This window comes from Microcaecilia unicolor, chromosome 9, assembly GCF_901765095.1.
Source record: "Microcaecilia unicolor chromosome 9, aMicUni1.1, whole genome shotgun sequence".
In the NCBI taxonomy this organism is placed as follows: Eukaryota; Metazoa; Chordata; class Amphibia; order Gymnophiona; family Siphonopidae; genus Microcaecilia; species Microcaecilia unicolor.
The window spans coordinates 140,813,396-140,836,553 of NC_044039.1; the positions used below are offsets into that span (position 1 = coordinate 140,813,396).

At 40.8% G+C, this 23,158-nt stretch overlaps 1 protein-coding gene across 2 annotated transcripts in view; it reads right to left on the minus strand.

Annotated features, from left to right (window-relative positions):
* MAPKBP1 (mitogen-activated protein kinase binding protein 1) overlaps nucleotides 1-23,158 on the minus strand; it is a 386,986-nt gene that overhangs the window by 40,211 nt on the left and 323,617 nt on the right. For both annotated transcript variants that reach the window (XM_030215489.1, XM_030215488.1), the window contains exons 23-27: nucleotides 19,767-19,997; nucleotides 7,002-7,174; nucleotides 4,176-4,321; nucleotides 2,103-2,294; nucleotides 1,411-1,492 (exon numbers count right to left, since the gene is read on the minus strand). In XM_030215489.1, coding sequence (XP_030071349.1) covers nucleotides 1,411-1,492; nucleotides 2,103-2,294; nucleotides 4,176-4,321; nucleotides 7,002-7,174; nucleotides 19,767-19,997 — 824 coding nt within the window. The remainder of the gene's footprint in view (nucleotides 1-1,410; nucleotides 1,493-2,102; nucleotides 2,295-4,175; nucleotides 4,322-7,001; nucleotides 7,175-19,766; nucleotides 19,998-23,158) is intronic.

The window sequence follows — 23,158 nt, forward strand, 5'->3', positions numbered from 1 at the left end:
CAGCTCAAAACACAGCAGCTAGGCTTATATTTGGTAAAACGTGATTTGAAAGCGCAAAACTCCTCCGCAAAAAGCTACACTGGCTCCCAATCAAATAACGCATTTCCTTCAAAATTTGCACCCTGGTTCACAAAATCATCTACGGAGAAGCCCCGAGTTACATGACAGAATTGATCGACTTACCAATTAGAAATACATCCGAATCAACACGATCTTATCTAAATCTGCACTACCCAAGCTGCAAAGGACTTAAATACACAACTTACGCATCTAGTTTTTCCTACATAAGCACACAGCTGTGGAACGCATTACTAAAAGCCTTGAAAACGACGTATGACCACCTAAACTTCTGGAAATCACTAAAAACCAACCTGTTTAAAAAGGCATACCCTACCGATCCAACTTAAATGCCTAATCTCTGCAACACAACCAAACTAAAGCACGTAATGGACATAACACAACTCTTCCGTTCTCCGATTCCCTAATGTGGCTGTGCCACATGAACTTGATCTTACCACATCACCCTGTATTTGTTCACACCAGTGTCTGCAAAGGCTTCTCTGGTACTATGTAAGCCACATTGAGCACACAAATAGGTGGGAAAATGTGGGATACAAATGTAAAATAAATAAATACAACGGCTTGATGGTGCCAGAATAAAGGGGCAAAGCACCCGAAAAAAGACAGGCAATGAGTCCTAACCAAAGCTTAGGCCTGAGAGGGCCTCAAACGTGCGAAAAAAATAAGAAAACTTAAAAATGGCAAAAAAATACCTAAAACAATAAGGGAAGGTAAAAAGAAAGGAACAATAAAGAAAAAAAAAAGGAGAAAAAAATGTCCCAGGGAAGGCACATCTCATTTGAAAAAACTACTCACACGCCAGACGATGTGAGGAGCCGTGAATAGTGCATTCTCTCCTCACAAAGGATGAGAAGAGACTGCTGGTCATGAACTCTCACGGCGGGCAGGAAGGCACTCATGTACATGAGGTGGGGACGCTGCACATGCTCTTAAACACATATTAGCTTTTTAGTGCTCTGCACCAGATGATGTGGATGATCTCACCCACATGTGAAAATATGGCCTGCTTGTCTTCAGAGAACTTTTCTTTTACAAGTAAAAGGGCAAGCACTACAAAATAGTACCACTTTTGAACTACTAGTTATGGCTTTCCATTAATCGAAGCAGCTGGAAGCTGAGCACACACCATTTATACTTATCTCTGAGTAAGTGCAAAATGCGTGTGAGGGAATTTGTGCACTGCTGGGGACAGTTCTGAGAACCTATTTTACCTAAGTTACAGTTACAAAAAAGGTACCCTCTTGAGATTTTTACAGGTGAGTCATTAAAAAAATTATTCCCAACATGCGCACAAAGGTGTCCTTACAATATCTGCTCCAAAGCTCATACCTGCATGCTAATGTCTGAGTCCGGGCCAGAAAACGAGATGAGATACTGACAGATTCATGCTTCTCAGAGCACCTGATAGGTCCTGCAAATTTTGGAGAAGGAAATAAATTCAATAGAAAGGCTAAAATAAGTACATTGACGTTATGGCATGTATTTTGACAGCAGGAATGTGGCAGGGTGGAGTTTGGGTGGAGCACAAGCAGTGTTTGTAAGTACAAGCATAAAGAACAACCAGCAGCAGAGATTGTGGGTAGGATGCAGCAAATGGTAAGGTTGTGGAGGCAGAGCATGGGAAGACAGCTCTATTCCAGTGTTTCCCAAGTTCAGTCCTGGAGTACCCCTGGCTAGTCAGGTTTTCAGGATATCCATAATGAATATGCATGAAAGAGATTTGCATACAATGGAGGCAATGTAAGCAAATCAACTTCATGCATATTCATTATGGATATCCGGAAAACCTGACTGGCAAGGGATACTCCAGGATTGGACTTGAGAAACACTGCTCTATTCACAAACACACACACACCAGATAAACATAAAACAGTGATATAAACACGCACAAAGAGAAAACACAGACACAACACATACATGTATGCAGAGGGGTTGGAAAGAATTGCATGAGCCATGCTCTGCATGCTTTTCCCTACTTAAGAGCTGTAGCTCTGGCTAGATTCCTTGGTTTGAAAGCCTACCTTGATCAGAATTGCTGGATAAAGTCTCAAAATGTTGCTTCAGAAATTTCTCCTGGTCAGGAGTGCGGGGAACTTCACCACCTAACATACTGCTAAGGATTTCTTCTTCATACACTTCCTCCTCCCCTTCTGCTGCTTCCTCCAAGTCCGAAGAGTTGCCATCCACACTCAGGGGTTCGGTGATTTCAGAATCTTATTTTATTTATTTATTTTAAGAGTGGGTGGTGGCATGGGAAGATTTATGAGAGAAAAGATAAGAAAGCATTGGCAATTCATTTCAAAATATGGTCTGGGCATGCTCTATGCTACCTCTTAACAATTCAGTTATCACTATTCCTCAAGTACATAAATACATATTGGTACCCCTTTGCCAAGACGGCACATTCACTATAGGCATAATTTCACTGAGCAGCATTAAAAAAAAAAATTTCAAGTAGAATGCTTCAGACATTCATACTATGCCATCTTGATAGTCACTTGGCTATGCTCAGAATGCTATTTTTAGTTTTCAGCAGATAAACTGTCTGCAGCATTCTTCTCTTTGTTATTTGGACAATCATATGTATAGATTTTATACCCAGGAGGGCTCACAATCTAAGTTTGTACCTGAGGCAATGGAGTGTTAAGTGACTTGCCCAAGAGCACAAGGAGCAGCAGTGGGATTTGAACCGGCCACCTCTGGATTGCAAGACTGGTGCTCTAACCACTAGGCCACTCCTCCAGAATACATGTTAACATTGGTCCTAGTTTATGCAAATCTGCCCTTTCCCTAACGGTTTTAGGTTTAAGAGCAGATGGCAGTAGAGCATCACAGGATTCTAACAGATCAATCCAGAATGAACCTGCTCACCCCACACCTAATTATAGCAAATAGCAAGAGTAAGGAGATAACAAAGTTATCAGGTGACAGACTGTGATCACTGCAGCTGGGAACAATGCCTGACAGAACTGCAGTGGTCATCCGTGTCTCTCTCTCAGCTGAGCTTTACAATATAGCTGTATGACATGAATGAGAAAGGATCCTCACTGTGATGATATATTTGAGTGACATCGAGATTATTTGAACTGCAATTGTTAAGTATATTTGTGGCTAATAGAATTTTTTTTTTATTATTCACAAGTGAATCAGAGGATTGCATAATACAGAGCGACGTGGATTTATTCATCACCCTACATGGATTATAAACTCTATGTTCCTCCTGGGATTATGATTTATGGACACTGAAGTTCTTAATTGATGAATACTCTAGCGGGGGGATAAAGTGAATATTTAGAGGTTATATTATAAGATTTGTGTGGAGGATGATATAAGAAGTAAAGTTTGTGCATCTGATTATATGTAATTGTTATGGTAATAAATACAATTGGGTAATAATCTATTCTTATCAGCTGGGGACCTTAAGTAGCCAAAGGTTTAAACTCAATGGTTGTTACAGGTAGCATGCAAGAATTACATGACAGAAGATAGTTATGGGCTGCCCCAGGTGGTGCCTGTGAGGGAGTACAGAACAGAATTCCTAAAGAACCATGATGCCTCATAGGTACTAATTGGGACAGCCCACATTTTCCTTCTGCCCATGATTAAGTGCTGCAAATTTCGTTATATAAGAATGTTTTAAATAAGTGGAAACAATGAGTGATACAATTGTTCTGATTTGAGTCCTGAAGTTGTGGGCATGGGCTTACAGCAGAATGGTTAAGTATAATTTTGAAGCAGTATCACGGTGTATAATTCAGGAGAGATACAAAAAAGATAAAAATAATGAAAACATGGTTTGGTTGTAACAAGGTTGAGAGTTTTTTGATCCATGATTACAAGAGGGTCATCTTCAGCTGACATGGTTATGAGCTGAATAAGTCATTGCTTGTGGCCATATAAGGTCTTTTTTCCCTATATCAAAAAATTTTAAGATTTTTGGACTCCACTAATATTCTTTTAATGTGTTACACTTTTTTGTGTTTAGTGGATTTTTCCATCTTTTCTGTTTACAACCGAGGTAAGAGACTCAGTATGCAATTACTAAGCTCTAATGTAATCTAGTAATGTATAATATGCATATGAAGCTTTCACACCTTCGTTTGGATGTTCTGGGCTTGAAAGTCGGCTGCTGCTGTAATCCACCGAGCAGGCACTGTCAGGGCTATGCTTATCTGGGCATCCATTACCACGGTAGTCCCGAGCCAGTGTTCCATTCGGTAGAGCCTTTACCTTGTACTCACTAAAAGATAGAGAAATATATGGAATCACTCCTAAGCTTGGATTGTACCCCTTAAGCTAACATTTCAATGTCATTTTATTATAAAGTGATTTCAGCAAGTGATATGAAACTTCTTGAAAGGGTGTGGGACCCATTCATGTCTAATTCCTCTGGCAAGATGAGGTGTAGAACTGGAATGAAGTTGATCAGGGAAGAGGGGTGGGGTCAGGGAAGGAAAGGGTGGGATGGGAGAAAAAAATAAAGTGTAACCGTCTTATGTTTGTGATGGTGTATGTTTGACGTATGCATTAGTAAAATGTTGGAATACTTGATCAAAAAACAAAGCTTATCTTAAAAAAGTGATTTCAGTATTCTGTACACCCAGAGGTCACCAGTCAAATAATAAGGAACATGTTTGGCAAAAACTATATAAAAGCCCACAGTGCTAAGCTGTGTGCTGCTAACATTTGCAATCTTAGTCCATGATTACAAAGTCTTATGTTTAATCTGGTTATTAAGCAATAAAAAACCCACACCCATAATTACAATACTGAGAAATGCACAAAAATGTATATATTACCCTGCCTTCATAATATGATCTTTGAGAATTGAACACTGGTCTTCTTACTCAAACCCCATATGGTATAAACTTTAACTGTATAACCAACAGTAAAACATTAATATGTATACTCATATTTTCTGTAGAAAAAAAACAAAAAGAATTCAACTATATGTGTTACCAGAAACAGTGCAAGTATATATGAACCCTTTCTACTCTAAGCTCCCATATGTTACACCACAACAAACTACAGTATCGTATAGGGATTCACTTTTAATACCACTGGATCCACGATTAATCCACATGGTTAGAATGTCTTAATGCTGGGGTGACGTTATGTTCAATATGTTTAAATTTTGGATCAATTATAGAAGAAAAAGAAGAAGAAAAAAAAAAAGTTTGTCAGCCAAAATGGGTGTTGTGTATTGTAGGATAATCAGCCACACATTCAATGGTGCCAATGGTGAGGGGCATTATATAGCTCTGGAAACACCTAGGCAGATTTTCAGTCACACTGGGACTTTCTTGCCCAGTCACAGCTGAGTGGGGCCCTACAGTCCTATACAGAAGTTCAAGAAGCCAACTCCAATTATTAGCCAATGGTGGTGAGCGTAAATCTCAGGTGAGACAGAAACCTGATGTGCACCTCTCATTTGGAGCTGTCTGTCTTCTTGGTCTGCAACTCCAGGGAGACCTCCCATTCAGATGTTCACTGGTCTTCCTTCTAGGCAGGTCCATTAGCATGATTCTCAGATCAAAAGGTTCACTCTACCCCTGTTCTAAAATCTTCAGTGCACTACAGATGGACAATAACTGTTATTTTACAATCCAAACTGTGCAGGGATTGCTCACTTCCAGAACGTGTGTGGCCAGGGTTAAAATGTTGGGGGGCACGACTGACTAAGGTGAAATTCTGACACCACTTTAAGCAGGAACTATAGACGGATGCGTAGCACCATCCTATTATAAAACATTAAGTCACTAATTCTGTGTACTGAAGAGATTACCATGAAAAATATGACCTTCTAGGCTGGGTAACTCACAGGACCTAGAAGGCTCAAAGGGGGCTTTCATCATCTGGGGATGTAATATGCTGGCTTAATAGGAGGCTTCAATAGAAACAAGCCCCCCTTATAAATCTTAACATCAAAGGATGGCCATAAATGAAGTTCTCTTATATAAGTGAAAAGCACCAGTTGCACTGAGGTATACCCTAATAGAATTGATTTGGAGGCCAGATTCTGAAAGATGCAGAAGAAAGTATTCACATGGTTTTTGTATGGAACAAGAGAAGGAATCTAGGGCTTTGCAAAGATCTCTTTGGTGGGATTTCAATAGCTGTAACATTGTCTGGGGTTGGCGAAGCCAACTGTTAGAGGGAAACAGAAGTAGAGATGTCATGATTATAAGAGTGATGCCTAGTGGCTGAGTTTAGGGACATGACTACAAGGTCTAGAGTGCACTATGTATTGAAGAAGAATGTCATTTATTGTGTTAATATTTGGGTTCACTTCAAGTAGATACTTTGTCTCATAAGAAGACTGAGGATAAGGCTAATTTAAAGAACTCTGTAGCCATGCCTCAAATGGAGTAAGTCTTTACACTAGAGCACACACAAAATACCCCCAGCAAGAGTCTTCATTACAAAGCGGAATCCAAAAACTACAAGCACTGCACAAAGCACACAAATACTGGCCATGTTTATACTGCATGCATACTGAGTTACGGAGGAAGCTAAGATCTGAGGCCCCAGCTCAGGACCCTCACTGCAGTAACATATGTGGAAGGGAAAAAGAAGAATAAAAGAGGGAGGTGTAAATTCAAGTAACTGAGAATGAAGAATCACTGTAGCCCCAGTGTACCAAACAAGCTCAAGTCTCAAACAGAGCAGAAGGAAAACTGCTGGGCAAAAACAAATATGCCTCAGGAATATAGCAACTGCTTTAGTCCTGTCAGGATTTCCACCTGCAGATGGTAAGAGAATTCTCCTGTGGTCTACGATGGTGTCTATAGGTCTCCTTTCTCCCACCTTCCTGTAATCTAGCATCTGCTTACGAAAGCCAAACCCAAGCAGCAAGAAGGAAGCAAGGAAAATTCATGCACACATAGAATTTCCCATTAGTTCATGCCATAATATTTTACCTGATCATGTCTGTTGCCATATCTTCTGCATGCTCAGGGAAGATGATACAGTCCTCATTCTCTGGGGTCTCCAGTTCCTGGTTGAACACCCCCTCTTCGCAGGATACCAGTCGGATAACCTGGGGTCGCATATATGGCCGGCTGTCTGTAGGAGCTGAGCAGTCTTTAGCCTGCTGCAGAAAAGAATAAAAGGGGTTAATGACAAAAATGTAAGTAAATTCTGTGACAAGATCTAATGGGCAGAACCTACGGCAATGGAAATATTTTTGGCATTTAACTGACACCAATTTGGGGGAGGGGGGAAGAGAAATGCTGGACACCACTTGGGATGGGGAGGGGGAGGAGAGAAACATGTCTTGTGTCACCAATTTCAGGCTTCTTAAAATTGAAGTGTCTCCATTACCAACCCACCCCAGACTCCAGAAAACATGTTTCAAATAATCACCTGGGTGTTTATTAGAAAGAATATAGTAAATAAAAAGCAAAAAAATATATATCAGTATATATGTACTAGAACTGAGAAACATCCTATATAATAAAACTCACCCTCAATGTTCTGAGGACACTGACGTCACTGTCAGGTCCTCGGGGCACTTCCTTCTGGTTTGAAGCCTTTGTGGTGGTGAAGCCACCGAAAACACTGTGTTGGGGCCCCTCCCTCGCGTCAAACGTGATGATGTTGAGGGCGGAGCAATGGCGTCAGTGGCTTCACAACCGACTCAGCAGTTTGAAGGTGGCGTGCCGAGGTCCGCAACAATGGCGGTCAGTGCCTTCAGAACGCCGAAGGGGTGAGTAGGGAGGGGGGAGGAGGTTCGGAAGGAAACCGTGCTAGCACCCATTTCATTTGCACAAGAAACAGGCATGTTTTACTAGTATATATATATATATATATATATATATATATACACACACACACAAACAACACACAAAGTATTTTATTTGTGATTCACAATGGTGCACAGAGAGAAAAAAAAATGGAAGAGAACAGACTGTTGGATCATATACATTTTTGAAAGCTTAGTTAGAACTTAGGTGTGTAAAAATAAGGAGTTACACCCATAATTTGGCCACAGGCACCAAAAGTAAATTTTCAGCCACCTAAGAATGTGTATAATTTTACCACACAAAAATAGGACATCTCTAGGAGGAGGAGAATGGGTGTGTTCAAAGATTTACACAAGTCAACCTGAATTTAAGAGTTATGTATTTGTCAACATGCATTTATGGTCCCCATAGGAGCCAACTTTTCAAAATGTTTGGGGGGTGCTTAATTTTTTTTTTTACATGTGGTGCATTTGTCCCCCTCCCAGAGTTCCAGGCCCCCCCTCTCCTCAGAGTTCCAGACCCCAATCCCCCCCTCTCTCCCTCCGACTTGAGTTCAAGCCCGACCTCTTCTCCCACAACAGTCCTTCGCCTGCCCCTTGCCTTCCTGCATGCCGCCCATAACTTAAAAGTAATCTTACCAGGGTCCCGGCGGTAGTAGTAGTGAAAGGCGAACACGAGCAGGCTCGGCGAGTCGGCACTAAGTTCAGCCTGCCTTTCCTTCTCGTTGCTCTCAGCTTTTCCTCTGGTCCCGCCCTCATTTCCTGATTCTGCAAGGGCGGGACCAGAGGCAGAGCTGAGAGCAACGAGAAGGAAAGGCAGGCTGAACTTAGTGCCGACTCGCCGAGCCTGCTCGTGCTCACCTTTCACTACTACTGCCGCCGGGACCCCGGTAAGATGACTTTTAAGTTACGGGCGGCATGCAGGAAAGCGAGGGGCAGGTGAAGGACTGTTGTGGGAGTGGGCGAAGAGGTCGGGCTTGAACTCAAGTCGAAGGGAGGGAGGGAGGGGGGTCTGGTACTTGGAGGGAGGGAGGGATTGGGCGCCAATGATGGTCCCACTTTTCCACCGGGTAAAATAATGCACATACATTTAGCAACATGGCTCTCTGATCTGCAAAGTCAATCTGTGCCCTTATCTTCTGTTTGAAAATAAGTTATTTTTGCACGTGCTTGAAATTATACACACAGGGGGCATTCTATAAGTGGGTGCTTCTCTTTAGGAGCCCTGATGCCACATTGTGAGAGCCTATTCTATAATGACATCTGGGCACCCTGATTCTGTTATAGAATACTAGCATAAGCCTGTATTAGTGTGCCTTACATTTACATGCACAAACTTACACCAGCCATAGACCTATTGTAACAGTGGACATGTAACTGCAGCAGGGATGTGTGGAAATTATAGTATTGTTTAAATTATGCATGTAAGTGGGAGCCTTATCTAAGCATACACCCCCCCCCCCCTTGCATTTATGTGCAATGCCACTTAGGCGCATCATTGTAGAATAGCACTTAGGTGCCCTGCTGTCACTTTCACAGGAAAGCGTGCACTTACAAGGATAAGTGCTAGTATTCTCTACATTTATGTGTACAAGGGGTGTGTAAAATATTGCAGTGGACAATACATCATTAGAGGCTCAAACACACTGTATAATTAAGAAGCCAATTTAGACATTATGGGGCCCTTTTACTAAAGTTTATACCTATGGGCCACATGGCACTTAGCGCATGCTAATATTCATTAGTGAACTCTAAGCTTTAGTAAAAAGGACCCCTATGTAAACTTAAATGAAAGAGGAAATGTTTTGGCTGGTGACATCACGTGGATGAGCAGGAGGGTAGCTCCTTACCTACTGGGCTGGACCGCCAAATACACACTCCGCAGCCAGCTAAAACCCTGATTTTGAGAGATTCGTTTGGGGGAGAAAGGAAGGAGATGTTTGAGAACAGTTGGGAATCCTGAAATTATAAGCTCTCTAAGCAAGACCAGGACAAGCCCCACATGGCGGACACAAAGATGGTGGATATGGCCTGCTCACTGGAAGCCTCCGTGGGATGTTTGGGCCCGAAAAATATCATGGGAGTTCGCAATGCTTATGGAACGTTCTTGGGATAAAAAATTCCAGTTGCTATATGATAATATGGAATCCCTGCAAAAACAAATGAATTTAGGGGCATTTAGGTTCGACGGCTGAGTTGGAAGATACTGCCCTGGCCTGGAGGCCACAGAGAGTGGGCGGCTTTTCTGAAGTGACTTGAAGCAGCAGAGGATAAAATTGATGACCTGGAGAACCGGGCACACTGAAATATTAGTGGGATGGGGTCAGTTTATCTACCTTGGCTCTGGATATAAGGGATATGGGAAAGAGGGGATTCTCATGGAAACCCTATCAGATTCTTGTTTTCTTTATTTTAATCTGGGAAATTTGGGTGATAATTTACTCCTGGGTATTCTAGATCGACATAATGAACAGGGGAAAGGCTGGGAAGGGGGGTAGGAGCTGAGTCCTGTATCTAGAACCCCAAGTTCAACCTATTCTAGTTTTGTGGCTATCTATTTCTCATTTTGTAATATTCCTTTTTGGACCATGCTTTAAAATGCAGTTTATGGAGGCAGATGGAGAGCCGGGATGTCTCTCCTTCATTCTAATGTATCCTTTGGTTTTGACTTATAGACAGGGTTATGTAAATGTTTAATGTTATTGTCATGGAATGTTGGAAGCATCAAGTCCCCTATTTAAACAGTAAAATTCTACAAGATCAACAGAAACAGTGTCAATAGCACTGCTACAGGAGACACATCGTGATGAGTTTGAACATGCCAAGCTTAAGAGATGGTGAGTGGGTTCTTACCTAGAATCCCTGACTTAACAGGAAAGCTGGTTGTATAATTTTATTTCACAAGCATCTGGCAGTAGTAGTTCTTTGCTACCATCATTCGAGAAATATCCACATTAAGAGATATTCCAATTATTCTGGGCAGGGACTTCAATGCAGTTCACAATACAACATTGAACAAATCCTCTCCACTGCCCCTGCGACAGAATAGATTACACTAAGGGCATACCTTTGCTGCTTGCAGCTCTTGACCTTCTAGATGTCTGGAGAGTTCTACACCCCCAGGATAGGGATTATACCCAATTTATCCTGGGTGCATGGCACTTAATCAAGAATTGATTATCTGTTGACTTCTCAGTCTCTGTTCTGCAGCCACAGATGCTTGAACTGGAATCTTTCAATAGGGCCTTTTCCTTGGCAATTCTTTCTGGACCTCTATGGTGATGTTAAATTTCAGGACTTCTTGATTGCAAAGAGGAAAGAATATGAGCTTCTGAACTCTCAACATCAAACAGCTCCAATCTAATTTTGGAACACTATGAAAGCAGTGCTATAGGGAGAAATCATAGCCTATGTGGCACATAAACTAAGGGTAGGTAGGGATTGGGAGATTCTGCGGTTAGAACGCTTAAATCATTTACCAGCATAAAATCTATGGAGCGGTACCTACCTCAACCATAAAGAGCAATTGCTTTCTTCTCAATCGGTTTTAAACACCTTACTTCATCAACGTCAGGTTAAATCCTAATTGTATTACAAATGCAAACTATACTGTCATGGTAATAAGTGTCCGGGAGGGGGGCACAGCCAAATTGGCTAGGAAATGGGAGGAGAAAAGACAAGTGCAACTTTTGCAGAATCCTTCAGGGAAATGGTTAAACAAGATAAGGAAATTGTAGCTATTTTTCAGGATTTCTTTGAAGCACTCTATAACTCGGCAGATAGTCTGGGCCTTGATAATACTTATCTAATAAGCCTAAATCTCTCTTCTGTTCCAGAGGTGTCTCTACAACTCTTACAAAGACCCATCTCAAAGGATGAAATTAAGTTGGTGATTAGTCAAAGCCCTACACAAAAAAACTCAGGTTCTGATGGGCTTCTGGCTGACTTTTAAAAATCTGTTATAAGATTATGTGGCGACAACTAAATGATATGTTTAGTATAATTTTATCACAGAAACATCTACCAGAATTACTTTCGCTGGCTCAAATTGTGTTGCTCCCAAAACTTGGTAAAGATCACTCTTTACCTGAATCTTATCATCCAATTTCTCTGTTGTATTATGAAGCCAAGATATTGGCTAAGGCCCTTGCTAATCGTTTGGCTCAGGTGCTGCCCATGCCGATAGTGGACCCACAGGTGGGCTTTGTCCGAGACAAGACAGCTAAAAATCTTCGTAAGATTCTGGCTTCTCTGGCGATGGTACAAAGGGGGGGGGGGGGGATCTCTCTTTTTTTAATTAGTTTTGATGCAGAAAAAGCATTCAGTTTGGTCTCATGGCCTTTTATGCTTGCAGTCCTAAGAAAATATGGCTCAGGAGATTTTTTTTTTTTTTAAACTGGGGTAGTGGAAGCTTTTTATAGTTCTGAAAAAAGTCAGAATTGGAGTGAATGAACTGCTTTCTGAATCATCTGTGATCTCTTGTGGGACTCAAAAGGGCTGTCCCCTCTTCCCACTTTTATTTGTTCTTCCTTTAGACCCTTTCATTAGAGAAGTTGAAGATAACCTGAACATTTGAGGGGTAAGTACAGAGTCACGGGTCTTTAAAATTGCAGCATTTTCAGATTTGCTAGTGCACTTGACTTATCCTGAAAATTCCCTACAGACTTTAATGGAGAGTTTTCATGAATATGGGGTTTTAAATCAGAAGCTTTACAGTCCCAAGTGGATCTGAGATGTAGTTGGTAAGATTTCTTTCTTTCTTTTGCACTGGGCAAAGGGATCCTTCACACATCGGGGGGCTGAACTGACAATGGACACTAATAAAATCTATAGTTTCGATGTTGCTAAGCTGTTAGATGAAACTAGACTTCAATTTCATAAAGGTGGTTAATAAATCCCAATAAATAAATAGGGAATGGGACTTGAAATACCACCTTTCTGTGGTTTTTGCAACTACATTCAAAGCGATTTACATACAAATACTTATTTGTACCTGGGGCAATGGAGGGTCAAGTGACTTGCCCAGAGTCACAAGGAGCTGCAGTGGGAATTGAACCCAGTTCCCCAGGATCAAAGTCCACTGCACTAACCATTAGGCTACTCTTCCACTCAAATGAGGGACTTGGCAAAGTCTTCCCCTCTCCTTGATGGGAAGAATTGCTTTAATTAGAATGACATTGTTCTCCAGATGGTTGTATGTCATGCAGACTCTCCCTCTGGTTTTTAAAGAAGGATCTTCAGGCTTTATGTAGAGTTGGAACAGATCTGTTGGGAACGGGGGTGGGGGGGGGGTGGGGGGAGCCTAAGATACATTACGAATTTTGGTCGGGAACTACAGGGTGGATGGTTTGCCAGATTTCAAGCTATAAAATTGGGCTGGCTCGTCAAGGCACCTCGGAGACTGGTTATTTGAGTTGGAAGACTAAACCTTCTATCATTTGGAAAAAAAAAAAAGAAAAGAGTTCTTTGCCCCTTGGCACTTCAATTTTTTTATTGCATGTTCGTCAAGAGAGTCTTCTGATCCCCGTTAAACACCTCCCTTGACCCCTGCCCTTCAAAGATAGTGCAGAAGGCAAGCAGAGGCCTCATGGAAGGCACCACAAATATCGTAAACTCCTCTCTTTCTAATGGGTAACTACCAACAGCATTAAAAATGACAGTGGTGCGTTCTTTGCTAAAAAAGAACAAGCTTACCAGGACAAACTTGAAAATTACTAGCCAGTATCCAACATCCCATTTTTAGGAAGACTTACAGAACAGTCTGTGATCAACTCAATGATTGGCTAGAAGAGAGAAACTGGCTAGATTCATTTCAATCTGGATTCAGACCCGGTTATGGATTAGAAACAGTCCTTGTATCCCTAATAGATGATCGTCACAGAAACAGAGACAGGGGATTTGTCTCAGTGTTAGTACTGCTAGATTTCTCAGCAGCTCTCGACACTGTGGATCATGATATTATGCTAGCATGACTGGCAGAAACAGGTATCAGTGGAACATTACTTGCCTGGTTCAGATCTTATCTAACAGACAGGCAACAGTCCACAGTGTTCACCAGCACCTAATCACCACCATAGGCACTGACTTGTGGGGTACCACAAGGATCGATACTGTCACCTATTCTGTTCAATATCTATCTCAAGCCACTAGCAAAGCTGATTCGCTCAATGGACACTCGGTTATACATCTATGGAGATGACATGCAGCTACTCATACCCATTGAACTGACTTACCCACCAGCCCTGAATAAACTGACTACCTAACATGAATTCAAGAATGACCTAAAAACAAACTTTGCCTGAACCCAAGTAAAAACGAGCTTCTATGGGTCCCTAACACCAGTGGGGAGATATCTGACATCAACATTTCTTTTGGGAAATATGAACTCCCCCTCAAATCACAAGTCAGGAACCTTGGAATACAGCTCGATTCAACACTTACTCTGATCCTCCAAAGCCAAAAAACTTCAACAGCAGCTTCTATCACTTGTGACAACTATGCTGCCTCTCTCCTTACACTGAGAAGGCAAGCCTCATCTCAGTTGTGCATGCCATAACAACATCAAAACTAGATTATTGTAATGCACTCTATATTGGTCTGACTACTAAGGGTTTGCATCAGCTCCAGTTGATTTAGAATGCTGCAAGATTGATAGAAGGTTATAAGCGATGTGACCATATCACACCAGTTTTGCATAAACTTTACTGGCTACCAGTACAAGACAAAGCCAGATTTAAATATGTTTGACCTTCAAAGCCTTTAAAGGAAATGGCCCTGAGTACTTGAACAGGATCTTCCTCTACACACCTTCAAGGTCACTAAGGTCCTTCCCAAGGAGTTTCCCTAACCACACCCTCTCCAAAGGAGATCACACAGTGTGATACCCGCAAGGGAGCCTTCTCCACAGTAGTCCCCACGCTCTGGAATGCACTCCCTGAAAGGCTTCGCTTAACACAAGACTATCTCTCATTCAGGAAGAAGGTGAAAGCTTGGCTCTTCAACCAGAAGTAGTAAATGACACTGGCTGCACATACTATAGCAAACATGTTTATCCACACTGACCCTAGCTAAGATATTGTTCAAGCACTCTTCTTTAAACTAGTCCCTTACTTTATTATTCCTGTTACTCTATCTTATCTATCTATATGCTCCATATTTGCTTTCACCCCACAGTCTATTAAAATGTTTTATTGAGTATTGTGTTGAAATTGTAATGTACCATACTATGCCATATGTTGTATTGTTTGAATATTTTTACTGCTGTAATTGTCTATTGCTTATGTTTGACTTATTCTTGCTGTACACCACCTTGAGTGAATTCCTTCAAAAAGGTGTTAAATAAATCCTAATAAAATAAATAAATAAATATTGTTGAAACTCCTTCATGGTGTGTGGTTTGCATTTGCACATCTCTGTAACCACAATCCTCATAGTTCCCTCTTGCTTCTTCGTAAAGGTAATTCAGATTTTTTGCCTTGTCAAGATAATACTGTATTCACTAAATGGCAACCTAGAAGGGTTAGTCTCCTGAAACACTATATAGCTGTTTACTTTCATTGCCAATGCTGAGACAGAGACAGGGAAGTTATCCAGGAGACACCTTTGCGTATCACCAATTGCTACACTATGTCCACTCCTTACCTTCGGGATTGCTTTGTTGACTTAACTACACGTTTGCAGGAGCTATTCCATCCTCAAAGCCCTAACCCATCAGTGTCCTTGCTCCATAAATGTTAGGCTTTGGACATTCAAACTTATATGACGGCATAAAGAGTAGATGGGAAGGTGAATTAGCCTATACAGTAGAAGAAATCGATTTTCTTACTGTAGTTAAATGTATTAGAAAAGGTGCAGAGAAGGGCGACGAAAATGATACAGGGGATGGGATAACTTGAGGAAAGGCTAAAGCAGCTAGGGCTCTTCAGCTTGGAGAAAAGGCGGCTGAGGGGAGATATGATAGAGGTCTATAAAATAATGAGTGGAGTTGAATGGGTAGATGTGAAGCGTCTGTTCACGCTTTCAAAAAATACTAGGACTAGGGGGCACGTGATGAAGCTACAATGTAGTAAATTTAAAACGAATCGGAGAAAATGTTTCTTCACTCAACGTGTAATTAAACTCTGGAATTCGTTGCCAGAGAATGTGGTAAAGGCGGTTAGCTTAGCGGAGTTTAAAAAAGGTTTGGACGGCTTCCTAAAGGAAAAGTCCATAGACCGTTTTTAAATGGACTTGGGGAAAATCCACTATTTCTGGGATAAGCAGTATAAAATGTTTTGTACATTTTTGGGATCTTGCCGGGTATTTGTAACCTGGATTGGCCACTGTTGGAAACAGGATGCTGGGCTCGATGGACCTTTGGTCTTTCCCAGTATGGCAATACTTATGTACTTATCCCTCAAGTTTTGCGTGTAGTGTGGAATTTTGAGAATGTTGGTATCGGGAGGGCAAAAGGGGAGCTGAGCTTAACAGAAACCCATCTACAGCGAGCGATGGTTAGTGGAGGGGGAAGCGGGTGTGTCTCCAGATTATATAGGGCCCTACTTTCCCACCATAAGCCTATCATTTATTACTTACTAAAGTGGAAGGCGGCATTGGGTGTTTCTTATGAGTATACACAATGGGAGCAGGTGTTTAAATCGTTACTCAAAGTATCCGTGTCTAATACCTTAGTGGAAAATGGGTACAAAATACTGTACTACTTGTACTATACCCCCCCCCCCCCCCCCAGCGTTTGATCAGAATGTTTCATTTGGGATCAGCTTTATGTTGGCGCCAATGTGGACTGGAGGGAGATATGTATCACATCTGGTGGGCTTGTCCTCATGCTCAAATGTTTTGGACTAATGTTTTGAAATTTGTTTCAAGCCTCACCAAGACTACTTAGCCCATGAAAATGGACCATTTAAGCCGCAGGGAGTGAAATCTTTCACCCATCATCTGGTCACTCACGTCTCTGTAGCCAGCAAATTGGTGCTAGCAGCGGTGTGGAAGCAGTCTGCTTTGCCCGTATTTCATGTGATCCTGTGCAAGTTGGACTATATTTATCTGATGTCTATATTAACAGCCTTGCGAATAGGTCACATATTGACTTATCACCGCAGAGGTCCCAAATGTGCAGTGGTCCTCACGTCCTGACCCTTCTTTGCTTGATTCCTAGGTGGGGTTTCGGAGGGAGGGCGGGGGTTTCCCTCTTTGGGGGGGGGGGGGTCTATGGGGGGTGGTTTGGGTCTACGAAGGATGACTTCAGTTCATCTTGTTATTGCTTTTATACTTGGAATATAGTCCACTGAAGGTACTGTTATTGTACATGTTATGTTTTGCTTTGCTTCAATAAACTTTCTAGAAATTAGGAAAAAGAAAGAGAGTGTCGGTATCAGATTTCACCCACAGGAGATGGGTTGTGTAGTGTCTCCTCAGTGTCAAAAATAGACATCCTCTTAGGGAGACTTGGGACATGGAAGTGTCCTCAAATTCAAACTTTCTGGGGTACCATTGTTCATTTCCTTAATGGGATACCAGGATAAAATGTCAACTGTCAACCTTGGGGTTTGCTACTGGGTTGGGAAAGAACTTGCGGGGTGATGAGAGAGTCAGACTGTTGGTTAAAAAGTCTGAAGTGGTTGCTTTGAAATGTATTCTCAAGAATTGGAAACAGGCCATCCCCACCTTCCTTCTGGGTATAGAGGAATAGGCTCAATAATCTGTGTTTGATGGAACTTCAAGAAGTGCATGGCCTTCATAAGTGTCGTAAACGTTTTATGGAGATATGGCAACCAACATGCAAGCATTATCTCCTAGGGCTTGAAGCTAAAGTTTGATTGTTTTTTTTTTTTTTTTTTGGGGGGGGGGGGGGGGTTATCTAGGTATTTATAGGTTGAATACTGGTATGACAGGTGCTGGACAGCTGACTTGGGGTTTTTGGACTTACAGGGATAGGGAAGGGGATCTGGGAAAGGATGGGGTGGGGGAGAAGGGAATGGAATTTTTGTTTTTCAGAAGGGGCTATAAGAACACATGCCCTCTCCGCTGTTTATCTGATAATTTTCTGGAATAGGTTTTGGAAGGTTGGGTTGGGGGTATTCTATATCTAGAGCAGTTAAGCGTAAAAGGGTATTATGTATGGCTTAAGGGGTAATGTAGAAGGGAGAGTTTACAAATAATGTTACATGTCAAATGTCTGTATTGTTATTTTTTTAACAATTTAATAAAATCTCAAAGCAAGAACATATTGGACTAAGGTGGTAGAGCTGGCCAATAAAGTACTCCAAAAACCATACCCAGAAGGCGCAGAACAATGCCTACTACACTTCAGGCCGGCATCGATACCTAGCTGGCACCATAGACTGGCGAGCCAATACTTTGTAGCAGCTAAAATCGCCTTGGCCAGAGCATGGAAACAGGTGGAAATGCCAGAAATGCAGGTGGTGAATCAGAGAGTGGATTTCCTTTACCAGATGTCAAAGTTAACGGCAATAAGGAGAGGGACTATGCAGACCTTCGCAAAAATATGGACGTTATATGAACAATTTAAGGAGCAGGATCAGCCACCACTGGAGTAGGGGGGAGGGGGAAGGACTTTATACAGTTGGGGATGGGGATGATTGTTTGTACCAGCGAACTTTGTTACTGTTTCGATTTGATTGTATAATGCTTGGTTAACAATAAAAGGCTATATTAAAAAAAAAAAAAAAAAAAAAAAAAAAAAAACAATTTAATAAAATCAATTTCCATAAAAAGAAATATTTTGAATTTGAACAGTTTAGATATCTCAATTAGACTATTGCAATATGTTATATGTAGGTTGGCAGAAAAAGTTAAGTAATAACTCCAGACTTTGCAAAATACAGCAGTTCATCTATTATGCTCTGGAAAAATGTCAGATAGAATTACTCCTTATTTTCTCAAACTATATTGGCTGCTAATAGAGGAGTGGAGGAGTGGCCTAGTGGTTAGGGTGGTGGACTTTGGTAATGAGGAACTGAGTTCGATTCCCACCTCAGGCACAGGCAGCTCCCCTGTGACTCTGGGCAAGTCACTTAACCCTCCATTGCCCCATGTAAGCCGCACTGAGCCTGCCATGAGTGGGAAAGCGCGGAGTACAAATGTAACAAAACAAAACAAAAAAAAACCAAAGCTCTGCTCTCTCATTGCATTTAGACAAGCACAGCTATACCTAATAAAATTGTTAATATTTCCACAATTTCGTATATTTATTTATTTTGGATTTGTCACACCTTTTTCAGTAGTAGCTTGAGGTGGGTTACATTCAGGTACAGTAGGTATTTCCCTGTTCCTGAAGGGCTCACAATCTAATTTTTATACCTGAGACAATGGAGAGTTAAGCAAGTTGCCTGAGATCACAAGGAGCAGCAGTGGGATTTCAACTGGACACCCCGGCTGACAAATCCAGTGTTTTATAGCCACTAGGCTTCTCCTCCACTGCAAAAGGGGTTAAGTATAAATCAGTATGAATGAAAACGTTTGGATACCAAGCAGTGAATATATGGAATTTACTCCTAGAAAGTATATCTATACTGAATTATAAAATCTTACGAAAATCGCTTAAATAAAACTTACCTAATTTAGAAATATGAATATTAAAGTCTTATATTGGTATATCATTATTAATTGTAAATTCCCAGGTTATTCTTATTGTTAAACCACACTGAGATATAAAATGTATGTGCACTATATAAGAAATTTTATGTAATGTAAATGCAGGTGCTTAGGTTATAGAATTGCCTGTTTAGTTCCTGCATTAGGCACACATCTGAATTTGTCTGTACACTGTACATATTTTGATTGTTCATTTCTTAGCATTATAAACAAGCAGACATTATGTAACAGGGTAAAGGACGTATAGAGAGCAAGTTCAGAATGGGATTGGGTGCAGAAGTTCTTCTACTACGACCCTTGAAAGAGTTCAGAAAGTTGTGCTTACTGTGCTGATGTGTACGCTCATCTCTCCATGCTGCTCGCCCTCGTCAGTAGTAATGGATACTGAGTCTTTGCTTGGAGAATGAGATATGGGAAAGGAGTCTAGCTGCCTCAGGTCAAGCATGGATTTAACGCTTAGCTCAAGGTTGCCAGTTGGCTGGGACCAGCGACCACGCTGCCTGGGAACCTTGCCCAGAATGGCATCTGACTGCTGCAAAGCCATATTCTCTCTCGTCTGCAGGAAACAAAGATTCACAATTCATTGCACACAGCAGTCTTCTCCTTTCATTTTAGGGTTTACATCTATCTTCTTTCCTCTCCTTTAAAATTAGTAACTAAAATCCTTAAGGGAGAAAGGAGAAAACACCTGTAGTTTGCTTCTTCACAAGGAGACTCAGTCACACAGAAACCTCAAACCCCAGTGATTATGCAAACGTCTTTAGAAAAGTGTCCTGCAAGTGTAAAACAGGATAAACCAGAAACAAAATACTAAAAATAAGAAAAACGCTCCTCCAGTAGGAGCTTGACTTAGCCATATGGTCCGCCTCCCTGCATTAGTAATGTAGCTAGGATTCTGGGCAGCAAAAATTTCCTCCTTCTACTAGTATTCAGGGCTTGATTTAGCAGTTTAGCACCCAGTGGCATCCTCTGCTGGGGGGAGAGATAGTAGGAGTAGTTGCAGGCTTGTTTCACCCTACGAGGTACCCCTACCAGGGTCATCTCCTTTTTGCACAGCACCCTTTGTGTCCTTCCTCCTGTACCCTCACATCCTCACCTCCAGCTGTTGCTATGGAAATCTTCAGGTAGCAGAAAGCAAAGATCATCCATCAACACTGAATGCCTTCAGCATCTGTCAGCACATGCTGGCTCACAAGCCCCATGCTGATTTTCCTCTTGCTGCTTATAAGAGCACAATGCAGTCCAGATCCTGGACAGTATACCTCAGAGAACTGGCTTGATGCCAGCGGCAGGACTAGATAGAACCATAAAATTTGGCATCATAAGTTACCAATGTAGAAATGTGGGTTGGCCAGCAATGGAGTGTATTTAAATGTATATATATTACCTCCTTAATCATAAGAGAACGCCCAAAACAGTTTACAGATTAACACATAACATAGTAATAATTATAACAGCCTTGAAAGGCTCGTCAATGCACTAATCATAGAGCTTCAATTCCAGCAGTGCAAGCCTCCTTATGACAATATACCAGGGGTTCTCAACCCAGTCCTCACAACACAAGCCGGTCTTGTTTTCAATGTATCTACAATGAATATGCATGAGATGGATTTGCATATTGTATAGACAGTACATGCAAATTTATCTCATGCCTATTCATTGTAGATATTTTTATTTATTTATTCATTCTTATATCCCTTATCATCCAAAAAACATTTCAGTTGAATGTGGCTTACAATTAAGTTAGGAAAAATTAAAATTGTGTTGTACATTTGCATAGCAGTAATGAACATTAGTTACAGATTCATTAACCATAACATTTCTCGAAAATGTAGGTTTTTCATTCTTTTCTGAAATGAAGGTAATTTGTATTACTTCTTGTATCCATGGGAATTGAATTCCACTATTTAGAACCCAAATAGCTGAATCCAGCAGTATAAATAGACTTATAAATTATGTTTCTACAGTTGGGTATATGAAGTAGTAAATAACCTCTGGTTCCAGAATTCACATTCCTTGTTGATAACTCAATGAAGTCTAGGATGTATTCAGGAGACATTCTGAACAGTATTTTGAAAATTAGAGTGCTAATTTAGAAAAATAATCTGCCTTTAATTGGGAGCCAATGTAGCATTACAAGCAGTGGGGTTACTCTTTCATACTTTGACTTTTTGAATATCTATCTTGCTGCGTGTTTTGAACAGTCTGCAGTGATTTTAGTATGCTTTCTTGACACCCTACATATACTACTACTACTTAACATTTCTAAAGCGCTACTAGGGTTATGCAGCGCTGTACAATTTAACATAGAAGGCCAGTCCCTGCTCAATATATATATATACTGTGTTGTAATAGTCTAATTGGGACAATATCAACGTTTGTATTAAAAGATGAAATGATTGTCTGGGGAAATAATCTCTAATCCTTCTCAGTTTCCACAGAGTTTTGAAACTTTTTGATATGACTTCTGAAACTTGATTTTTAAAAGATAGATGTTTATCAAAAATAATACCTAAGATTTTTAGTTGTGTTTTAATTGGGTATGTTTATTGGTCAATTTTGAAATATTGGTAGGAAGCACGATTATGCGAGCTACACATAACCAGGAATTTGGTTCTCTCGATTTAGTTTAAGCTTGAATATTGCATCCCCGTTTTCCATAAGGTTCAGACCATTTTTAACCTTGTCCAGTATCTCTGAGATATCATTACAGCATATATGAATGGATTAAATCCCATTAAATCCAATTTTATCCAGTTTCTTCCCAAGCAGAGCCATCACAACATTAAATAGTATAAGTGATATTAGAGAACCTTGAGGCACGCCACATTCTCAGAGCCACGGGGCTGAAAAATGGTTGGACATCTCAACCTGGCAAGATCTGTTTTTTTTTTAAGAAGCCATTAAACCAGGTTGCTACTGCACCACTTATTCCCTTGTTGTCGAGTAGATTCATTAGTGTTATGTGATCTACTACATCGAAAGCACTCGACATATCAAATTGTAGTAATAGGATTTTCTGACCCCTGCATATTAATCTTCTGAATCTTATCATCACAGAGTAGTTATGAATGTCTCAGTGCAGTATAACGGTCTGAAACCTGACTGGGAGCCATGAAAGACTGAGAAATGCACCAAATAATCCATTAATTGTTAAGGCTACTAAACCCTCCATAGTTTTGATTAATAATGGGACTGAAGTCACTGTTTATAATTTGAGACGTCACTGATCTTAACTGTGAGGTTTTCAGGAACGGGAGTGAGTATAATGTCACCCTTGTCAGAAGGGAAGTGACTATTCGATGTAAATTATATGTTCAGTAAAGCATTCAACAAACCAATCTGGTGGGGTTTTCATTATATAATAAAGGCAGCTATCTAATAAACAGTTTGCATGTGCATATTTTGTTAACAGTGATTTAACTGAGCTGGTTGTAGGTAATTTAAAGGAGGACCTTGATAAGCTCAGTGTTGATTTCACAACCATGTATGAAGTCTGCTAGTGATACTTGTGTGTTAAGAATTTTCCTTATTTTTATTATTTTGTGCTCAAAATATTGTGCCATCTCATCTGCTGTTGGAGGTGTTTCATTTGATACTAGTAAAGCTTGTGTATTTATTAAAATATTCAACATATACTTTTTTTTTAGTATTGATCTGTTCTGGTCCCACATATATGCTATAGTATTCTGCATTAGCTCTCTTTACATTGTTTAC